The 18,051-nt window shown below is 41.9% G+C and overlaps 1 protein-coding gene across 1 annotated transcript; it reads left to right on the forward strand.

Moving 5' to 3' along the window:
• Positions 1–4,354: 4,354 nt before the first annotated feature.
• On the forward strand, positions 4,355–17,960 carry nedd8l (NEDD8 ubiquitin like modifier, like). The gene is made up of 4 exons (XM_084311805.1): positions 4,355–4,506; positions 5,166–5,213; positions 5,331–5,413; positions 17,713–17,960. The coding sequence occupies exons 1-4, from the start codon at positions 4,489–4,491 to the stop codon at positions 17,822–17,824; spliced, it is 261 nt and encodes an 86-aa protein (XP_084167931.1). The 5' UTR covers positions 4,355–4,488; the 3' UTR covers positions 17,825–17,960.
• Positions 17,961–18,051: the final 91 nt, after the last annotated feature.

Here is an 18,051-nt window from a genome sequence, read left to right on the forward strand (position 1 = left end):
CTGGTGAGCCTTCTGCTCCACGGCTGCCCAGACAGGGAGGAAGGAGCCCAGGGGGAAGACGTTGGTCCCCGCTGTACCAGACAGTTGTTCTGGAAGAGAGTCAATAGATGGAAAAGATGAGTGTCCTCGTCTGGACTGCAGGCTGGGGAGTAACGTGCAACTGGAAACCAGACCCATCGTATTATTGTACTAGACTTAATAAGATTTATTTTATATAGCGCCTTACATAAAGTATCTCAAAGCGCTTTACATACATTACAATATGGTATATGGACAAACACAGTACATGAACAAACACAGTACATGAACTTTCACAATGACAACATGGTGGGGATAATACAGAGAGAGGGAGACAGCTTGGAGACTATTTAAATAAATAATAAAATATAGGCGTGTACAGATGTGAAAATGTAAGTGATGCAGGGGTTGGGGGGTCAGGAGTGAGGGTATGCAAGATTGAACGGGTGGGTTTTGAGGTGAGACTTAAATGTTTCTACGGATGGGGCTTCTTTGATGTGTAATGGGAGTTGATTCCAGAGTCAGGGAGCAGCGGAGGAGAATGATTTGTTTTCTGTGGACTTAAGGCGGTAGTGTGGTGTGCTCAGAAGGGCTAAGTTGGATGAGCAGAGTGAGCGGGAGGGAGTGTAGTGTTGAAGAAGGTTGTAGATGTAGTCAGGTGCTAGGGAGTGGAGGGCTTTGTAAGTGAGGAGACAGATCTTAAAGTAAATCCTATACTTAACAGGGAGCCAGTGAAGTGAGGAGAGGACAGGTGTGATGTGGGAGAATTTGGCAGCGGGTGATGATGCTGGCTGAGGTGTTCTGGACTAGTTGAAGTGTATGGAGGGATTTAGATGTTAAGCCAATGAGTAATGCATTACAGTAATCTAGGGCTGACCCCTATTAGTTGACTAATCGGTCGAAAGGAGCCGTAGTCGACTGGCCAACCTCTTAGTCGAATATATATTTTTTTATCATTCTTTCCAAAAGAAAAGAGGCCTAGAAGCGTGGCTAACGCTAATGGCACGCATACCAGAGGCTAACTGCCTACGAAAACAGGCACTGAAAGAGGATTCTAATGAACACACTAGACTAGACAAATATCATCAAGATGTATCCATCAGTGGAGAAATTGCATGCTTTTGCAGACGACAAGCCTTCAGTCGACTCCTTCAGACATTAAGCACCCCCCACAGCCCAAATGGAACGATAAAAAAAAATATATTTTTTAGTCCCTTTTTTTTTTGTCGACCGATAGTCAACTTAACGGCACATTTTTGCCAATCATAGTCGACCATCCAAATCCTTAGTCGGGGACAGCCCTATAGTAATCTATTCTAGACGGGAGAAAATGAAGGCATGAACCAGCTTTTCAGTGTTATAGCTATGTATGTGGTGCAATATATTTATAGTGCATTGTCCCAGTCAATAAATAAAACAATTATACAAAGGCAACTAATCCGTTACTGTAACAAGTGCAAATTCACTGTAGCTGCAGCCTTTTAGCAATAGGCCTCTGCCACGCCCCCTTTTAGCCAATTGGCATGAACACACACAAACGACCTCCATGCCAAAACCCGTTAACGCGTGTGGACCAACCGATTTTTAGCAGATCACAGCTAAAATCCAGTAATTAGTTAATAGATACTTTATGGATTAGTTTCTCAGAAACTAGTTCAGGGAAGAATTGCCATTAGGGAGAGATTATTGATACCAACATTACCATGATTGATACAGATGATAAACTATGGTGATAAAGAGTCTGGAATAAATGGTTCCGTTAAGATATGTTATGAGTATTCCAGTGGAAGTCATTTCCTGCCAACTATTGCATCAGCAAACACTGGAATAGGAAACAAACTGGGTCCTTTTCGAACGTAATGTTTGTCATTTTGAAGTCAATATTACAGACTAATTGGAAGCTGGTAATTGGTAGACTTTGTTCCGACGACAAGCCACCCAACCGGTCCACACGTAGGACAGCCAGGGCAGGACTCACCATTGAGCAGGGCCATGTGGAAGACCAGGCCCCCATGGCCCACTGAAGCACCCGACCCGTGGACCAGGAAGGGAGGAATCCACCCATCGGGCCTAAAATAAAAAAAACAATAACCTTTCAGTTGTAATCCTTCAACGCGGTTAGGTTTGAATTTCATCCTAAAAGTGATAACTTACCTTTTATAAACACACTGGATGGGATACGTGTAATCCGCTGGCGCTTTGCTCTTCGCCTGCGGCCTAAAAGTCAAGTCATTCTCATAGATGAGGCGTTTCCCTTTCATCTGTGGAAAGATGGGGTGGACAAAAGAGAGTTAACCTTTTCTTTTCTGGGAGGGGGGGGGGGGGTGTATTATAAGTAGTGCTGTCAATAGATTAAAAAAATACTAATTAATCACAATTTTCTGTATTTAATCTAGATTAAGTTATCAATAAATTAATCGCATTATTTTTCTACTTAAGACCGAAGCTTGTAACAGATATTTACTTTAGTAAAATACTATTTTAATAGCTTTCTTTGATCTTTGAATACAGTTTCTCTCCTGTGAAATACAAATGTTCAACAAACATCAACATTGACTCAGCTTTAAAGACCCCTTTCTTACATCTGCGGCGCTAACAGAAATAAAAACCAGGCCTATGTTAAAGTGCAGATTGGCTTAGAGGACGATTTGTATGAACCACCAGTAATATAAATCATATTAACAACAGAAATGTGTTCCATCTTCATGTCAGATGATTTTCAAAAAGGTGCATGAGTCAATGCAAAGAAAGAACAAGCTAAGATACTGCTGAAAGTTCAGAACGTTGAACATTTTTCACTCCACATAATCTAGATACATTTGTTAATTTAAATTCTCTCAAATTAAAGCATCAACTTTGACAGCCTTAATTATAAGTATTGGATTGTTACCAGTCTCCTGAATTTGCAGTCATTGAGCTTGTAGTTGAACGTTGCTTCCCCTCCTCCCCCCTCCTCAGTCTGGGAGAAACTCGACGGCATGCAGCTTCCAAGGAAATGCCGAGATGCATATGGTGCCAACTCAGGTGTGATCTTCCATGTGATTCGGACGGAGTCTTTCAAACAGTCCACATGGATATCTGCAAATTAATTCACACATGAGTCTCTGGAAATTAATTTCATGGACATAAATTTCAAAAATGCATGTTTGATGTGTTTTGCATACCTGTATTAGCACCAACTGCTGTAACAGTCAAGAGTAGTACACCTAGGCAAAGATGAGTGGCCATGACTAAAGACACCAGAGCAGCTGAGCTTGAAGGTGACATTTTATAGACAACTCAACCAATTAGCTGGATGCTGAACACCTGTGTAAACGTTTAGACAAGAAGCAGGCCTAGCTGTTATGACCATAGATATATATAGAACACTAGATAGCTTAAGGCGGAGTCACCAGCGTCGCTGAACCGCCGCCATCTTGCCCCAGTCAGCCTTGAGTGAGGGTGAGTGATCTGCACAGACAAAAATATTCGCTGAAATATTGACAGATTTACAAACGGTTTGGTTTATTACAAGCATTATTAACATGGCTATGATTCAAGCGGTTTGTAAAAAAACATCTTTAAAAAAAACATTTTTATAAGTATGAAGTATCATAACTACATCTTTGATGTTTATAGCAAACCAACCCGTTTGAAAATCGGTAAAGAATTGAGCAATCTATGGTTATTTAAATAGTACATGCACCATAGACATTAATGTCAGTAGCTGAGCTGCCTCTGGCAAGATGGCCGCCCTACGACGACGTCGCTCTCCATTGGCCGGCAGCGCGGGTAAGCTATCTAGTGTTCCATTTCTATGGTTATGACAACGACTGGAACCATAACCATTATTATGCGTAACGTTTTGCCATGACGGGAAAGCATAGTTTAAGAGCTCACTTCTCCTTGGATGTAACAGTACTGTCTCTGTATGTAATTTATGTTATGATGAATTGAAAATGGGGGACCCTGATGTAAACAAGACTAAAGTCTTTCTCTGGTCTGCATCTCCTTAACAATTATGTGTGTGAATGAATGAATGAAAACTTTATTTAACAGATTGCAGAATGGGTACAATACAGTACGGCTCAATACATACAATTGTTAAGGGGATGCAGACCTGAGAAAGACGTTTGTCTTGTTTCCATCAGGGTCCCCCATTTTCAATTCATATAGACTACTGTATTGAGCTGTACTGTACTGTGCCCATTCTGCAATCTGTTAATAACATTTTCAATCAATCAATCATCAATCAATGCTGCAGTCTCAGGAAGGGTTGGTGAAAATAACAAGTTAGAGCGGAACCATTCTCTTACACAGCACAGGGTCACACGGTTGGTTTAGTGTGCACGCAGGAAGTGAAGTCTAATCAGAAGAGGAGCAGGTTTTTCTTGTTGACACTCGCTGCTATATTACAGTATTAACCTTACCGTTATATGATATTATACACGCTTTGAAACGGTTTGAAACGTATTGTCTGCTTCAGTCAACATGCTGATTAAAGTAAAGGTGAGACTGGTCGTCAGTTTAGACGCATCATGTTCGATAATGTTAGAACCCGAGGAGGCTAGCTGAGGAAGCTAAGTTAGGTGTCTCGTTCATTTCAAACTAGGCTTAATAATGTTACATGTTTATATTTATTTATATTTGATCTAATGTTAACGTTGAGTTGTAGGGCTAACGACGGCAATCTCTATTTCCAATCACCTCACGTCAACGTTAATGTGTTTAGGGCCGACTTGTATCCCACATAGCTAACTGAGTCACCATCTAAAGTGAGGCTCTGTGGAAATTATACTTTATAAAAATACTTTGTCCCGATGATGGCTGTGTGTACTTAAAGGGGATCTCCGCCGAAAAACAGTGCTGCTTTATCTTTCACATAATCAAGCAAAGCTATTGAGTTAATTTGTTTTGATGTCATCCAGTGATGTAATAATCGGAGGACACTGCATCATTGTGTGGTGCTAATTTCTGCCCATATAAAGAGCCTATTGCAATCCCTATAGCTTTCTCACCATGTCCTCCATCTCATTGAGGTGGAATTCACGCAACAGAGGGATTCAGACTGTTTAATCCTGCGTTGTGAAGTAATTGCCAGTCCTGTCAGAGATGCCTTTAATCGTGACAAAATATTAATATTGTGTTTAATATAAATTATGTTTCAGACTCTCACTGGAAAAGAAATAGAGATCGACATTGAGCCCACAGACAAGGTAAAGGCATTCAATTAATTTAGTTATTCACGATTCAGATGATAACACTGCAGCTCCCATTTCTGATTGGTCATCATGACATTGTACTCATGCTGGCACACAATCCTAAACTTAAAGGTGGAGCGAATCAAGGAAAGGGTGGAGGAGAAGGAAGGGATCCCACCTCAGCAACAGAGACTCATCTACAGTGGCAAACAGATGTGAGTTCCTTTTTATTTCTAGTCATCTTTAACACTTTCAGAGCCTTTGATTAACCTTGATTTACCCCGTTGAATGCCACCATCCACTTCAATGTTAGCATTAAAAACGCCTACTCTATGTGTAACTGCAGGCGTGTCACAGTGTAATTCAGTTACGCTTCAGTATGATGTCATAGTAGAACCGGTTAGAACAGGCTAGAACGTTCTGGAAGTTTGAGGATGCCGCAGTGATGTCATAGCAGAACCTTCCAGAACTTCGCTCCACAGTGTATAAATAGAGTGTCTAATAGAGATATGTGTCTAGAATTCTCGGGCGTTCCCTCAGAATGAGATGGAGGGTTCCCCCTCTTGGGGGGGCCCTCCAAGAGAGGAGATGATGTTTGTATTGTGATTGTATGACAAGAGGAGCAGAGAAGAAGGAGACAGAGACGATAGAAATGTGTTTTGAAGATGGGAAGAAGAAGAAGAAGAGTGTAAACTTTCTCAAGTGTGGGCGAAGCAAGAATTGTGGAGGGCAGTAATACGCCACGATGCGTCTACACTGCCGGAAATTCAAATAAGAAGAAGAAGAAGATATGTGTCTAATCTGCCCGTCGCTTATCAATGACTTGTTTGCAGTCAACATTGTCGAAACGGATTGTTTTTTAATCTGTTCATATCCTTTTTATAGCATTTCGAAAAGCTCCGGTAAGATAGAAAGATTCCCTCATAAAAGGCATTTATTGGAATATTCTCGAATACACTAGACACGTTGTCATTTGTCGGCCTATTTATGAATCGTTTTCAAATAAACGCTAGATTATCGATAGTATGTGTACGTATGCACGCTATAGACGCAAGCTGAAAAATCTATTCTCTCGTTCCCGCAAGATCACACACACACACATGGCACATATGGGACACGCCGTTATCTCAGCGAAAACAGCTCCGATTACCCCAAGACTGGTAACATAGACTCCTTACCGTAGATCAGATGTTCTCCAAAAAGATTATTCCAATTCCTGATCGCCATTCCAAATATCGATCGCGTTGATTGATTGATTATTGGCTGCTGTGTGAATATATAATCCAGGCTGCTTTCCGTCCCGCGATGACTTCCATGTTGATCAGACTTCTTGCCAGCACAAGGAGAACATATGCCTCTTTACTTACTGGCCTCTTTACTTACTTAAAAAAGGAAAGGAAACATCAAGAAATATATGTATGGCATTCCATACCAAGAATGAATATTCTCTAACGCGAGAATCAGCGCTCAATAACGCAACAGGCCTAGTGCTGATTCGAACATTATATTCGGTAACAAACTTCTCAATCAAGCACAGCACAGATATATAAATATATAGCCAATATATTTAACATTGTAAAAAAGAAAAAAAGGTTGTAGAATACACTTGTATTCAATAACTGAGAAATGAATAGAACACGTCACATTGTAAAAGGAACATTAAAGTGAGCGATGTTTAGAGCGGCTTCGCACATTGTTTTAGCCTACTTCCGATTCTTAAGAAAAAGCGGCATGTTTTTCTTGATAAATAGAAGCATCTCTGCTTTGTCGCAGCTCAGTCTGTTTCTCTTCTCATCTATAACATGAGACGCAGCACTGAACAGCCGCTCGCTGTCCACGCTGGTGCATGGGGCAGATAGGTATCTGCGTGCCATCTGTGCCAGTACAGGGAAACGGCCGTGATTATTGCTCCAATATTCAAGTGCACTCTCATTTCTGGGAATGGAGACCTCTGCAAGATACCCATCCAGTTGCTGCGATGCGCTTGAGCGTGGCCTTTCTGGCCCACTCTCCTCCAAAATCTCATCGAACATGTCGTGCAGAGTGGACCGTGCCTCGTCCGTCCGTGCCCTTTTCTGCTGTGGGCCACCAGCTGCCTCTGCATTATGCGCTTCGTCATCACCAGGCATTGCATGAATTAGGTCTACTAATACACGTTGTTTTGCATCCCCATCAAAGTAGCGGTCCTTATATCTAGGATCCAGTGCGGTTGCAATACTGTAGATGGGGTCAAACTCTATTTGATCGAAGCGTTTATTTATAGCCTCTAGCAGTGTGGTCTTTGTGGTTTTGACACCATGGTCTGTGTCAACGTCCTTGCTCAGAAGGCGTCTCAGGGCCCTCACGGATGGAATGACGTCAGCAGCCGACGCCTCAGATGCGCTAATTTCTCTTGTCAGTTGTTCAAACGGAGAGAGAAGTGTGAGGACGTTTTCAACCAATCCCCACTGGTGCGCATTGATAGTTGCGGGGAGGTCATAATCTGCGGAATATGCAGCGAGTGTGCGCTTCTGTTCTAGAAGGCTTTGCAGCATATAAAAAGTACTGTTCCAGCGCGTGGAAACATCTTGCTGGAGCCGTTTTATTGGACCCAACTGGCCTGTCTTCTGCAGGGCATGTAGGCGTGAGTACGCGAGTGGGGAATGCTTAAAGTAACCGACTATTTTTCTGCCTATTGCGACCACATCCGAGATGCTCCTCTGACTCAGTACTGCCTCGTGGACTGCCAGCTGGAGAGTATGTGCCATGCACCCAAAACTGGTGAGTCCACTGTCCTTCATCGCTTTAGACATATTCTTGGCATTATCTCTCACGACAACATGCACCTGTGATTTGTCGATTTTCCACGTGGCAAACATCTTATCGAATGCTGCGGAGATTGCCGTTGCTGTGTGGGACCCTGTAAACTCCTGCGAATGCAACACCACTTTGACCAATTTGAAATCTTTGTCTACCCATTGGGCGGTGAGGCTAAGCATGCTCATGGGACTGACATCGGAACTCCATATATCAGTTGTGAAGCTAATGGCGTGCACATCAAGGGCCAGTAGCTCGTGAATGTGTGTGGCCACAACATTGTAGATGTCGGGTAGACAGACGTCAGCGAAATAGCGCCGACTTGGCAGTGTGTACCGGGGCTCAATGTACTCCACCAGCCTCCGAAACCCCACGTCTTCCACAACGGAGAAGGGTTGGTCATCTAGTGCAATAAACTCCATCACCTTCTTAGTGATACCTTTAGCTTTGGCACTGTCCCTATCTAACTTTTGGCTGCGCTTGAATGCGTGTGTTAACAGAGACTGAGTCGGGGTCGAGGACTTGCGTTGCACTTTCGTAGTAGCCAGTGCCGATGTGGCTTTCATATACTCATTGTAATCTTCCACGTGCCTTGATTTTAAATGGTTGATCAGATTTGATGTATTAAAATCCCTGGTTGAGGTGCCTCCCCTTGAAACATCAACGGAGCATTTGTTGCAATTAGCATAGCGTCCGTTTTCTCTTTCTGACACCGTGAAATGAGCCCATACAGCCGTCATTGTCTTCGTATTTGTTTTGTGTACAAGAAAAACAGCACGGTACCGTAGATATTTCAGACACCCCCGCTTTTCTTTCGTTGAAATATAAATAACGTTACATTCAGAGAGCTGCCTTGATTTTTCTGACGAAAGATTATGTTCTTTACTTCCTTAAAGTTCCTTTTTGCGGCCTTGAGAAGCGTGCGCACACTCACAGCTGAGATGATGTTCCTTTTTGCGCCTGACGAGAAACACTGAATTCTGCTATTATTTTAGGCATGGCAACAAATTAAATAATAATAATAATACAATGAATAAATAAAATATTACTACACGTCTTGTGTTACAAATTGTGCTCACCGATATGAACATAGGCCTCTTTACTTACTTACAAAAAAGGAAACATCAAGAAATATGTTTATGGATTTACAGGTGCAGCTCAATAAATTAGAATATCGTGGACATGTTATTTTATTTCAGTATTTAAATTCAAAAAGCGAAACTCTCGTAGATTAGATTCATTACACACAAAGTGAAATATTTCAACTAGCCTTCATTTGTTTGAATTTGGATGATTATGTCTTACAGCTCATGAAAGCCCAAAATCACTATCATCAATAAAAAAATTAAAAATAAAATAGATGTATTTTTCTTTTGTATATACTATAGAAATGTCGGCCTTCTGAAAACTAAGTATGTTCATGTATGTTCACTCAGTACACTTGGTTAGGGCTCCTTTTGCAGTGCACAAATGACTGCATCAATAATACAGTGAAATATACTGACTTTTCCACGATATTCTAATTTATTGAGCTGCACCTGTATTCACCATTCCATGTGTTTTATTTTATAATGCTCATGAGTCATACAATACAAGTAAACATTATCCTCGCCTTAGCGAGCACACAACAATTAACCAGCTATATCAACAATAAGCAGCAGTTATTAACGAAAATGTTGGTAACTCCAGTCATTTTACTCAAATTGCAACAAATAAAATACTTCACCACACGAAAGAACAAAATGAGAATTATGCTCAGAAACAGATTATATTTATTAGTAAAATAACACCATAGCACCGCCATTAGCCTTTTCATGTCACGCACCACCAAAAGTTTTTTTTTTTAAATATTAAAAATATTTTCTTTTAATTTTTTTTTGGGCCACTAATATCGGTATCGGTATCGGCCGATTGTGTTAGTCGAACAATCGGTATCGGTATCGGCGGCAAATTTGCATATCGGTGCACCCCTACAGTAAACTGTCGGGGGCATTTTGTGCCCCCCTTAAATGATTTTCGAGGGCATTTTGTCCATTTTCACGGGCATTTTGCCCCGAGCCCCTGTTAATTTCGCACCCTGCTTCACAGGGTGCAGCACTGGGTAGTAGCATACATACTCTTTACAGGGTGCAGCACTGGGTAGTAGCATACATACTCTTTACAGGGTGCAGCACTGGGTAGTAGGCATACATACTCTTTACAGGGTGCAGCACTGGGTAGTAGCATACATACTCTTTACAGGGTGGAGCACTGGGTAGTAGCATACATACTCTTTACAGGGTGCAGCACTGGGTAGTAGCATACACAGGGCTGTACAGTGCGACGAGATGGTCGCGAATTGCCCCTTTAATTGGCCGTTGCGATTGGTAAATATTATCTGGGGGCGGGCTTGCGAGCAGTGCTTTCAAGCCTTGCATTCGCATTTCACTCCTAAATTATCCAAGGCGTGTGATGACGCCACTCACGCGAGCTGAGCAGTGAGCACTCAGCAGGTATGATCAGCGGGAACAATCGACTGAGCACTCACTCTGATAGACTGGCTGATTTAGCTATGAAGAAAAGTAAAGTTAGTATTGCTTCATATTTTCGACGCATTCGACCTCCTATAGTGAGCCGAACTGAACTGAACTCAGACACACGGAGAGAGCTGCGTCTGCTGCTCCTTCTCCCTCCCGCACCCGTGGCTGTTGTAAACACTAGTCTCTAGTGGGACACTGGGACATCGGTGAGCCTGCCAGCCGGCTAGCTACTGATATCAACAAATCCTCCAGCAAGTCTAGTAGTGCATGATAGCTCGCGTTAGCTTACTGTTCAAAACGAAACGTCTCATTAAACTAAATAGTTCAGATAGCTCCTGATATCAATGTCTTATAAGTTATAACACTGAGTCGATGCGTATTCGAGCTGAGGGCACGCTGAATATAGTCAATAGGGTCCAGCTGCAGCGCCGGAGAATCCTGGCCGTAGCTGGAGGCTACAGTATAGGTCCAGCTGCAGCTCCGGAGAATCCTGGCCGTAGCTGGAGGCTACTCGAGTACACACAGACAGTGGAGCTGGTTGCATATAGCGAGCATTTTGACTTGTTGCGTGGTGGCGATGTCTCGCAGATAATACAGCTACAAGTATTGTTGTGAAGGGCCAGATTAAACCGAATATATATATTTATTTATATATATATATTTAATTGTATTTGTATATTCTCTAATATTCCCTGATATCCCTTGTATATTCCTTGTACAATATGCATTGAATATCCATTCTAGCCTACTGAACATCCCATAATAGTCTCCATTCTACTATTGGTCGAGACCTTGGTGCCAGGCTGCCATACCCCTCAGACCCAGTTCAAACGTACCGCTCCACATGTACGAACAAGTCCTAGTTCCGCGTAGGAATCTGGCTACCGCACCACTAATGGGACTATTTGTTCATAGTGCGTATATATACTGCGCTACTAAAGTAGGACTTTCTTTTCAGTCCAGTTTCTTACCCTCCAATAGAGTCACAGACGTAAAGCCTCCCCGCGACGCCACGTGTGGGAGTAAGGCCAAGTTCGCCTACCATCGGTATTGAGACATCGTGTATATTAATATTTGAATAGTCATATTTGGCACTATATCGTCGAGTTGGACGTAGTCTATTAAGCTAATAATAGTCTGTTAATATATAGTGCTTCGTGCGGTGAGAATACTACCGTAGTCAGTACCCCATCGTTTCGGGCAGAGAACTGGCTGCTTACCCAGGGTGGTTGACCCCATGTGAAGCTGCACCCGAGGAGCCCCAGAGCCGACGAGCGAGTGGACCTGTATACCGGATTATTCTACCGACGACAGCCCGCCTTCCCAGGCACGGATTATGCTTTGTATACTTTGATTATTCCATGGATAAAGACCCCCGACACTGCCGTGTGTTGGAACCCCCCCCCCCCTGGAGAGGACGCAAGGTGAGGAGACGCTCTGCAAGACGAGGTCGCTTCACGTCTCTCCCCCGTGGACCGGAGAGAGCCGGCCCACAAAGAGTCCACCTGCTTTCATCTGTGGTCCAAGGATCGCCGGCGCATTGAACGGCACTACAGTGGGTTCACCTGGGATACCCTTGGCCGGATGAGGCAGCCGGATTCTACCCCCCCCCCCCCCCTCCTACTCCTGTCGGCTTACAAGCGACCGGATTAACCCCCCCCTTAGTGTATCTAGTATATAATCATTAAAGTATCATTGCTGTTATTCCTTAACTATTCCAGGTCGTATATTTACCACCTGCGCCTTCAGAGATTGGACATTCTCTATTGATATACCGACGAATACTCTTTGCCATAAAAGTGCATACTATTTCAATTCATAAATGTAATTAAGTGATTAAGTGCTTGCTCTACACACCATTGCTGTGTAGTAATAAACGCATACTTCGACTTCGTACATTTGTGTTGGATCCGTTTCATCTACGTGAGAGTGTTCATGATAATATATTTATGCCGTGTACTGGGTGGCCGAATATTAAGTACAAAGGTAGTGGTAGTAAGTATCATATCTAGTAATACAGTCAGGGAATTGTACCCCTCAGTTACAAGTATGATTATATAATATATATATTTTATTAAAAAAAATATAATTTTTTTTTTAAATCAAAAACAATTGATATAAATAATGGTAAAATTGTTATTTAAAAATTTGCCCCCAAAAAATATTTTTTGCCCCTAAATTTCTCATTTAGGGGCAAGTGTGCCCCTAGTGAAAAAGCTTAGCGTACAGCCCTGATACATACTCTTTACAGCATAGGTGTCAAACTCGTGGCCCGCCACGTCATTTGATGTGGCCCCCAAGAGCTCTGGTAAAAAATATATATATATATAATTTTTTTTTCTTTTTTTAAACATTAATCTTGGGTTAAAAAATAGCAGCGTTAAAATAATTGTGGGTTAATGCGTTAATAAAGCTTTAACTTTGACAGCCATAGTTATTACACATTCTTACACATACATGTATGTTGAACATCTGAGGTATTGATGAAGTAACAAAGGAAAAAAGCCAAAAGCACTTACTCCTCAGACATTTTCTGACAATTTTACAGCCCAAAATACAAAAAAGATCCAGGCGGAATAGGTAACAAAGGGTTGAAGAAATATTGTCTGAACTGTCAGATGCAAACTGGCTGTGTGACATAACCAAGCATCTCGCTCAATTGAATAAGAAGTTGTAGGGACGCAAACAAGTCCCACCCAAAACTTGACCAATATAGTTGTGAACTGAGACAACCCTTATTTTGTTATTTTTGAATACAGTTACAGTTGTGTGTTCATGCAGACACCAGGGTTTCCGTTAGAAAAAATTGTTGCCGGCCTCAGTGTCCGGTAGATTTCAATCTACCGGTCAAATGAGAGAAATTCCGGTCAGTTTATTGAGCTTAAAAACAATTGATAGGCAAAAGAATGACAACAAAACAAAAGAATGACATCATCAAGGCATGTAGATTTATAATATTTTTACTTAAAACTAGGCTACTTTTGCGTATAAAGTCATTATATTCCAAATAAAATAAGTCCCGAGACTCGGTGCTGCTGCCAACTTTAAATCAAATAGGTGTCTGTGGGCAGTCGCCCGACATTAATAAACAACAGTCTGTTATAATCACATTTTTATGAGCTAACGAATTCCGTTATATTGGACATTTGTATTAATTATATCAAGCGAAGAACCGAGAAATTTGGCAGAGAGACGGCAACATTATCGTGGGTTTGCGTGACGACTCTCTCTCCACCTCCCAATGACTTATTTGCGAGAGTATGTCGATGCAGAGCAGCAGATTCAGCTGTTATTGGCTCTTTTCTGGGGACCGCACAGCAGTGCCCCCCACCCAACATTGAATTGCCAATGGCTGAATTGGAGTACTGCTGGCAGGGTTCGAAATTAACGGGGTCTTGGGGCATAATGCCCTTGAAAATGGACAAAATGCCCTCGAAAAACAGTTAAGGGGGGCACAAAATGCCCCCGACAGTTTACTAATTATATATATATATTTATCCGGTAATGGCGCGTCTGTGTATCGTACGGTTCAGATGACGCGCAAATAAAAAAAATTCATTTGGCGGAGGTGAGCACTGGCTGCTGCTGCTGCTGGCAGCACTGCAGCTGAGCCAGGTGCTAGTCAGTTTATGTACAAATGGCAAGCACAATCTAAATCAATCTTCATTACTTTAAAAACATAGCCATTAACATTACATAGGCATACACACATCTTGCCATAGCGTTAGCAGTTTGTACAACACGACGCACGTTTTAACTATAGAATCAGCCCGCGAGGTAATACAGTCAACGAAATGTTACCGTAGCTACTAGCTAGCAGAGGAGGAAATGAGAGTCTGAGAGGCGGGGTGTTTAAAGACAATGATAGGCGTTTATTCAACATCCAAGAAGGCTAACATACAACTGTGTTTTACTAACTCCAACCGGGACTATTGCCGCTTTCCCACTGCATGCCATCACCTCCTAACGTTACCGGAGCTACCGGAGCTGATAATAACATTGCCTGAGCTGAAGATGCGTGACACTAAAATGTCCGTGGGGACCCGGCGCCAACCCATAGATAGTTCCAACTCACCGAATTACGTAATCCACCACAGTTGCACTCAATATTTAAATAATGTTAGTCTAAATGTAGACAGATACATAATAATTTCAAGCAGAACACGAATCTTTTCATTAAGAACTGACAATCAGGGAATTTAAACATGGTTGACATTGTTTTTTTGCGTTTATATTAAAGAAAGGAAAGTCTAGTGCTGGCTGAGCATATTGTTTGTTTGCACTAAGTTAATACTACAAATGTAGCCTATATTTTTCAGTCAGTTCGGTCTTTGTGTGCCAAACATTATTTAAGGCTGTAAACACTGTAAACTTTTTTTTTTTCTTTCTAATAAATGAGAAGCCTGTTTAGATTTGAGTGTTACATTTTTTTTTATAAAAATGTACGTATATCGAACCGAACTGAAAACCGTGACCCCAAAACCGTGATACGAACCGAACCGTCCATTTTGTGAACCGTCCCACCCCTACCGTTTATCATAAAAATTCAGTGCCCCCGAAATACAAAAAAAAGCCCCCGAAAATCAATTAAGGGGGGCAAAAAAAGCCCTTGAAAAAAAATGTTAATTTCTAACCCTGACTGCTGGAGTACTGCACTGTGCTGCTGCTGCTCCGGCTCTGCAGCTTCACAAAAGTTCGCACACCCAGCACTAAGCTCTCGCTGACAACGTCGTTGTCATTATTAGAAGCAACGATGAAACAAATCATGTAATGATTGTTTCGTTCATCGCATAGGCTATTTAATTTTAGCCTATTTTAATACAATTCAAATAATCAAATTGTGCTTAGACTCAGGGAATTATTTTCACCGGACATTAAGACCAGAGATTAAATATGTCGGACTTCAACAGATTTTGCCGGTCAAATACCGGTAATTACCGGCTAACGGAAACGCTGGCAGACACATAATAGCAATTTCATTACGAATTGAAAATGGGGGACCCTGATGTAAACAAGTCGAAAGTCTTTCTCTGGTCTGCATCCCCTTAACAATTGTGTGTATTGAGCTGTACTGAACTGTACCCATTCTGCAATCTGTTAATTAAAGTTAATTAATCTTCCATTAGTTGGATGTATGGCCTGTGCAAGGTTGTGTGCAGCTATTTGTTTTTGTAACATCTGCTACATCTGTCCCACGTGTTCTTTGCAGCTCAGTTGTTAGTTCTGCCCCTCTTGACTGTGACATTTATTTTACATTACATTAACATTTATATGGTCTTTGGCCCTTTGAGGGCAACCATAATGCTGATGTGGCCCTCTGTGAAAATGAGTTTGACACCCCTGCTTTACAGGGTGCAGCACTGGGTAGTAGCATACATACTCTTTACAGGGTGCAGCACTGGGTAGTAGCATACATACTCTTAGCATACATACTCTTTACAGGGTGCAGCACTGGGTAGTAGCATACATACTCTTTACAGGGCCTGATCCAGGGGGACCATAACATGTATATTAGGGCTGTCTTAAATACTTCGAAGCTTCGTTCAATGGGCATGGGATTCGAATATGAAAATAAAATTCTATTATATATAAAATATATTGTGCAAAATCAACTCTGCCTCTCTGTTAATTACAACAAGCAATGCTGTTTGTTATTTAAGATGAGGTTGGACTCGGCACTGCCAGATTTATTATTATTTTTTATTTTTAATCTCGAAGCTTCGAATTAAAATCGAATCTCGGCCCTGAAGCTTCGAATTCCAAAAAAAATTCGAAGGTCAGCCCTAAGGCTGAGCCTGAATGTTCGAACGTTTGTTCGTTCGTTATGTTAACATTAGAATTCTAAATCAATTTTTAATCAAAAAAAATAATTATGTTTCTTTTGTGTATTCAACCAATGTGGTTTTTCTTCAGTTGCAGATAAAGATTAGGCTACCCTAATATTATAGTATTAAAAAAAGTTATATTCATTAACACTTTGATTGCCTAAGGCTAAATTCATGATATACCATCCGTTGCCAGCTCTATTTAACATGGAGAAGTTCCCCTTCTTTGCAGGGCTATAACTTTTTAAATTCTATTGCTAGATTGCCATTATTAGGGCCCATTCAAGGTCCTATATGTATTGTTCATGGTGTAGCAACGTTAAACTTTTTCATTCACATATTCATACTAAAATATGGTCTAAGGTATAAGTATGTTTTCATCTCTTTCTGCAGCTTTCTCCAGAACGTGATTTATAGCCCCAAATGCATTATATTGATGATGAAATACAGTTTGATAGCAATCGGCGCGATATAAAAAATTCCAACTGGACGGACTTCTGGAAGTTACTACACGTCATCTGATGTTGACCGGATGGGCGAGGGGGCGTTTATAATTCCGTGGGCAGCGTTATACCATTCATCTAATGTGGGTCATATGTTCATCAGATCAGTTAGTATCGAACACGGTAATATTACACGCTAAAACTCACCCCAGTCTCCTCGGGCCGTTGGGCGATCAGCGTGGGGTAGACAGTTTTCCATTATGGGATGTCGAAATACCCGGTCCATTTCCAGGTTGTATAATAGTATATACGTCCAAATCATGTTGTTTATCGAGTTATTTGCAACCGATCGATGTCCAGTGTATCAAGATGGAGTCCCGGGACCTATAGCGAGTGCCCGGAAGTAATATGGGTGATCACCACCACTTCATCCACATGACTTCCTGTTTGGCGCTTCTGCCGATCGGCCACCAGATGGCGCTCTTGAACCGCTAGAGGATTGAGAGGAGCTCAGAACTGTGTGTGAAGGCTGCAGAGGGGAAATATGATTCCGATCACAGATTTTTGAAATATTGATATTAAAGACGAGTTAGGGCATCCTCTGCAACTTTAGCATGGCTAGGAAAGACGCCTAAACACGTTTTCGGCACTTAAAGTGTTAAAGAAAGTTGATTTAATACAAAAAGAGGATTTAGGAAATTGAGGATTTAGTTTGAGGATATTTATTAAAAAAAAAGTAAACTTAGAATTTTTATTTTTTTAATTAAAAACGAAGGTTCGAACGTTCGTTCGTAAAACCCTGACGAAGTGCCTTAGTCAGCCCTAATGTATATACAACCACATTTAGTGTATTTGGGATCATTCTGGTTGGAAAGAATAAGAGCTTGGTTGTGAGATGGTGTCCTGACCCGTTCCCTCCGCTGGTTTCCAGGAACGATGAGAAGACGGCGGCGGACTACAAGATCCAGGGCGGCTCTGTGCTTCATCTGGTCCTGGCGCTGCGAGGAGGGCTGACCCGGCCCAGCATGCACCTCGCCTTCTAGTCAGCCTTGTGCCAACCTCTACAGAGTGTCTCGTCACCAGTCGCACCACGCTATACTTTTTTTGTGTGTACAATGTTTTTGTAATGCACCTTTGTTCTTTTGAGTTCCACAAGTGTATGTGGGCTGGGCACCCCCCCCCCCCCCCCCCCCCCCCCCCCCCCCCCCCAGTGCGAGAGAGAGCGCTTTAGAACGCTGGTTAATTTACTTGTGAATAAATGAAGTGAAGT

The sequence above is a fragment of the Notolepis coatsorum genome (genome assembly GCF_963971535.1).
Source record: "Notolepis coatsorum genome assembly, chromosome: 4".
Lineage (NCBI taxonomy): Eukaryota > Metazoa > Chordata > Actinopteri > Aulopiformes > Paralepididae > Notolepis > Notolepis coatsorum.

What these genes read in the sequence shown, in the direction of transcription:
- nedd8l (XM_084311805.1), top strand. An exon ending in ACATTGAGCCCACAGACAAG is followed by an intron (nt 5,214 to 5,330) that starts GTAAAGGCATTC and finishes CTAAACTTAAAG; the next exon opens with GTGGAGCGAATCAAGGAAAG. An exon ending in ATCTACAGTGGCAAACAGAT is followed by an intron (nt 5,414 to 17,712) that starts GTGAGTTCCTTT and finishes GCTGGTTTCCAG; the next exon opens with GAACGATGAGAAGACGGCGG.